Here is a 5,421-nt window from a genome sequence, read left to right as displayed (position 1 = left end):
TCGTCGTCCGTTATCCCGTCGTCGTCGACGTCGACGTCGTCGTCGTCGTCATCGAGTGATCCGTGTAAGATCGGGGTTGACGGTGACGATGATGAGATCCGAACGCGGCTCGGCCGCCATCCCTCCGTTCGCCTCCCGACGGAAAACAGAGTTGCATCTCGCGAGAAGGCAGGGAGCAAGTCGCCTTGGCAGTACAGCCGTCACGTACGGGTCACACAGTGCAGTTGACGCGGTCGTCGGCGCGGCTCGCGCGGGCAGATCGTCGCTGCCGTACTAGAGTGGGCTAGAGCGGACTAGAGGCGTGAATGCGTTGCCGTCGTCGCCGCCGCCGTAGTGGTCGTGGTCGTGGTCGCCGTCGCCGTCGCCGCTGTCGTACTGAGGAAAGCGATGATGATGATGATGATACAGCGATGCCCAGCGATCAGTAGGGCGCGTCGCTCGACGCGGGCGAGGACGCTGCCCACGTGATGCGTCCGCACGAGGATGCCGGTCGAGGCGAGAAATAGCGGAAAGGAAACCGGGCAAAAGCAGGGAGGAAGCAGGGTCGGCGCACGCACGGGCCGGCACGCTGGGCCGCACGCGGGTGACCTGAAGCCCTTCGCCTTCTCCCTTTCGTACCTTAGAAAATGAACTCCATGTTATATACTCTGTACGGGTTCGCGGTATTCTTCATGATATTCTGGTTGGGTATGTGGGTGGTACATGTGCTGGCGTTGATCGCCGGACGCTGGAAACTACATCGAAAGACGAACCAGGCGCCGAGCTACGAGACGCCGCTACCCGGGGTGTCCGTGATAAAACCCCTGATGGGGGTCGATCCGAATCTCTTCGGCAACCTCGAGACCTTCTTCGTCATGGAGTACCCGCGATACGAGCTCCTCTTCTGCGTCGAGGACGACTCCGATCCCGTGCTGATGCTCGTGCGCAAGCTCGTCGACAAATACCCGGAAGTCGAGGCCACGCTCTTCGTTGGCGGCTGCAAGGTGGGGGTCAATCCGAAGATCAACAACATGCAACCGGCGTATGAGGCCGCCAAGTATGAGCTCGTGCTCATCAGCGACAGTGGCATACGCATGAAGGAGGACACGCTCTTGGACATGGTCCAACATATGACAGACAGAGTGGCTCTGGTTCATCAGATGCCGTTCACCAGCGACCGCGACGGCTTCGCCGCCGTCTACGAGAAGATCTTCTTCGGCACGGTGCAGTCGCGGGTGTACCTAGCCGCGGATATGCTCAGGATAAACTGTCATACCGGCATGTCGGCCCTCCTGAGGAAGTCCACGCTAGACGAAGTTGGTGGTCTCAAGGCGTTCAGCATCTACCTCGCAGAGGACTTTTTCTATGCGAAATCGCTGACCGATCGCGGCTGGCGCATCACCGTCTCCTCGCAGCCGGCGCTGCAGAACAGTGGCCACTGCGCGGTCGATTCCTTCCAGGCGCGGTTGCGACGATGGGCCAAGCTAAGGGTGGCGATGCTGCCCACCACTATCGTTCTCGAGCCTTTGAGCGAGTGCCTCGTTCTGGGTGGGTTCGCCTCCTGGGCGGCCAGCGTACTCTTCGAGTGGGACTCTCTAGTTTTCTATCTGGTGCACATACTCTTGTGGTTCATGTTCGACTGGACGCTACTGTGCCTAGTGCAGAACGGTCCGCTGCCTTTCAACAAACTCGAGTTTGTGTGCGGCTGGTTACTCAGCGAGATCACCAGACCGTACCTTTTTCTTCAGGCTGTCTTGGATCCTCTTATACAATGGCGCTCGCGTGTTTATAAGCTCAAGTGGGGCGGCGTCGCGGAGGAAGTTAAGGCGAAAGTCAAATATTAAGAAATGCCTGCGTGATTGCGTGAATGCGTGCGTGCGTATGTACGTGTCAAATTAGACAGAGAGAAATTGAAGCGCATAGCGTTCATTCTTTTCATTTTCCAATTGATAAGTGCGCGTACGAGATGTTCTAATCATCGTATCTTTCTCTTCGTAGATATCTCTCTCTCTCTCTCTCTCTTTCTCACTATTAATCTTTTGATAAAAATTGATAGGCTTTTAAATTACAACTGAACCAAAAGTAGATTTTAGCAGATTACGTATATATATATATATATATATATATATATATATATATATATATATAGATAGATAGATAGATAGAAGCTAAATTAATGTAAATCAACAAATTTTATTTTAAAAAGAAACTTTGTTTCGATAAAATTTTTATTTCCTATTGAATTATCAAAATGTTTATAATACTGCATGATATTGTACGAGTTTTATATAAGTATTGTAATTGCTTTCGCATTGGATATCCACATTTATGGGAATATATATTATATAAGTATTGTAATTGCTTTCGCATTGGATATCCACATTTATGGGAATATATATATATATATATATATACCCATTGAATTTAAAATCGATTCTAAGGGTGATGAAAATTTGATCAAATTTTCATCATCCTTAGAATCGATTTTGGATTCAACTTAGAATGTGTAGGTCTGTTTTTTTTTTTCAACTGAACTTCTTTTATCATTCACCTTTTCTCTTTTTTCCGTCTACTTATTATCTATATTAATCTATTCGTAATGTGGTTAAAATAAAATCTACACATTTTTTTTCATACAGTATCATCACCTGATGAAAAAAGTTTCATAAATTTATGTTATGATTTTAGTATTGAGGTTTTTAAAGTCCCAATATATCAGAATTTCAAAATTCAAAATAGCGGATTCGATATGGCGGATCGAAATTTGGAAAAATAATTAAATTTTTAATAAAAATAATTCTTTTAATTAAAAAAAAGAACATACTAAAGCATGCATTCGAAACTTGCTACATTCTCGTTTTATAACTCTGAATTTGACAAAGAGCAGGATTTATAAACGATTGCTTTATATTAATGTATTTTTCACAAGTTTAAGGCTCCTAGCACGTCAGTCGAGAACTCCGCGTTGACGGTAGCGATGTACTGAAAATTAGAACTAATAGGCGCGAAACGTGACGGATTGACGATGAAAGTTTATCGTACATGTCATTTCGTTATTATGTGTTTCATTGTGAAAACATGATTTGTTTTGTATTTACCAAATTTGTAAAAGTGAAAGTAAAGTATGTATAAAATTCAAAATTTCTTTGAATTTTATACATAAAAGCATATTTTTCACACTTTTCAATAGATATCTGTGTGTTTTCCTGTCTCAATAGGCTTCACTTTTGGTGCTTTTTATGACTATTTACTGACTGTTAGGCGGAAAAAGAATAGTCAAGATCCAGTTTTACAAGTATTTTAAAGCGACTTTGTTATTTTGGTCTATCCAAATTCTCTTTATTTACAAATGCCGCGTGAAAACTTTTATGTGTGATTTCTAGTTTATGACATCACGACTTCAATATCGTTGCAACGAGCAGACAGGAGCCTTAAATAAAATATTTTCATATGATTCTTCTCAGCAAAATTTAATCTGCCATTTAGAATAACAGAATTTTTATATATTTTGATACAACGATTTTAACAATTTGAATTTTTATAAAATTATATTAATTTTTTTTTTTTTTAATTTTGGTCTACTATATTGAATTCGCCATTTTAAATTTTGGAATTCTGATTTTATTCGGATTTAGTGATCTCAAAAATTAGATCAAATTTCATATAAATAGCAAGATTTTTTTTTAGATTTTAGATTGCATATAGGCACATTACATACTGGTGGTACATTTTTTTCTGTACAAATATGCTACGTACACTGTGAAGGAGTTAAAAAGAAAAATAGTAAAGATGAATGATTAGCAAAAAGTTTAGTTGAAACGAACAAGCTATATATTACAATGAAGATCTATTTTAAATTCTTTGTTTTGAAACAATTGTACTTCTGTACGCTGGAATTTTTCTGTCACACTGCTCTCTCATTATATATTTGCTATTTAATTGATGCATTAATTAAAAAAGCTTTTAAAACAACACGACATTTTCATTTTGTATACGTCATTACAATAGAAGCAAAGATTAAAGGGAAATTCTAGAATGGAAGGATCTTAATATTGCTTTGCAAAATGATGTTTAGAACACCTCGTTTAGGATAGAATTCCTCAAATAAGAGTTTGGACATCGTCTGTCGTTCAGGTTAAGTATAGTGCATTTTTCAAAAACATTCAAATTAGTTTAATGTCTATGTTGTTTATTAATACAGAACTGAATTTAATTCAACGATTTATATATACAAATATTACTGTAAATCAGTAAAATAAATATTAGTAAAATATAAATTTCTTTGTAATAAGTTTGAAATATGGCGAATTAATTAAAAATTATCTAAACAATGTCTTCTTTTACTTGAGGAACTCTAGCTTATTATTGTTTTATTTTGCACGACAAATTTTTCAAGCGTTGTTGATTATCTACGAAACAGAATTGTCAATTCTGCAGTCAATCAACACGTTTAGAAAATTTATATACAAATGATCTTTTACTTTGTGTATATGCGATTATCGATGCGATTATTGAAATCTATTATGCAGATCAATTTGTTCAGTTTTATTAACTTTTTTTTTATTGTATTATAAAATCGTTAATGAACGGAATAAATTATTAATTCTTACATTTTTAGACTTTACTAATGATAACGCTGAAAATAAATTCTAGAATGTATTAAAACAAAGCGGACATAAATATGTAATTTATCGAATTATATACATAAAAGAAAAATAGAAAATTGGAATTTTTTTTAAAATTTTAATTGTGAGAAAATAAAATTGGTCGAAGTGATCTGCACGCAAAGTAACGCGTCAGCCAATAAGAGAAATTTTTGACACATGTTATTTCCATTATGTATGCTCAATAGATGCAATGTTTATTGTATAGGCTATTTATTTATATGGTAGAACCTCTCTACTCTATTTTTTATTTTACATTTCCTTTTACATATGTATATTTTTTAAACAGTTTTTTATAAATTACTTTAACTATTAATACCTATGGAAATTTGGTTTGAAAAATTAATACTAAATACAAACAGTGAAAACGGCGGCCATATTTAAAACACACACACACACACACACACACACACACACACACACACACACACACACACACACACATCTATATATGTATATATATACATATATATATATATATATATATATATATATATATATATATATATATACACATTTAGTATTTAAATTTGCCCTAATTATTGCCTCATTGATAAGATACTACTAGAAACGAAATCCGATGTAAATTTTGAAACAGGCTTCTCTTTTGCTACACGGGGTGTCTCGTAATAGATGTAATAGTTTCATGAGCAAATAAAGCGGGTTAAGCAGAGTATAAAAATCTCTGAATATAAAACTCTGAATTGTTTTATTTTTTCATGTACTTACATTTGCCATTGAATCATACGGATGGCACGTTTATTCGCAGATCTTTATT

General features: G+C 37.8%; 1 protein-coding gene across 1 annotated transcript; it reads left to right on the top strand.

Moving 5' to 3' along the window:
• LOC105198054 (ceramide glucosyltransferase) lies at positions 1-2,104 on the top strand. Its single transcript, XM_011164702.3, has one exon. It carries the CDS (start codon positions 627-629, stop codon positions 1,821-1,823), a length of 1,197 nt encoding a protein of 398 aa, XP_011163004.1. The 5' UTR covers positions 1-626; the 3' UTR covers positions 1,824-2,104.
• Positions 2,105-5,421: the final 3,317 nt, after the last annotated feature.

This window comes from Solenopsis invicta, chromosome 8 (genome assembly GCF_016802725.1).
Source record: "Solenopsis invicta isolate M01_SB chromosome 8, UNIL_Sinv_3.0, whole genome shotgun sequence".
NCBI classification, from domain to species: Eukaryota; Metazoa; Arthropoda; class Insecta; order Hymenoptera; family Formicidae; genus Solenopsis; species Solenopsis invicta.
The sequence above is the reverse complement of the archived record's forward strand: the minus strand, read 5'-3'. Positions and strand labels throughout refer to the sequence as shown.

Bases quoted from the DNA above. Each gene is read 5' to 3' on its own strand.
- LOC105198054 (XM_011164702.3), top strand. From the start codon at position 627: ATGAACTCCATGTTATATACTCTGTACGGGTTCGCGGTATTCTTCATG.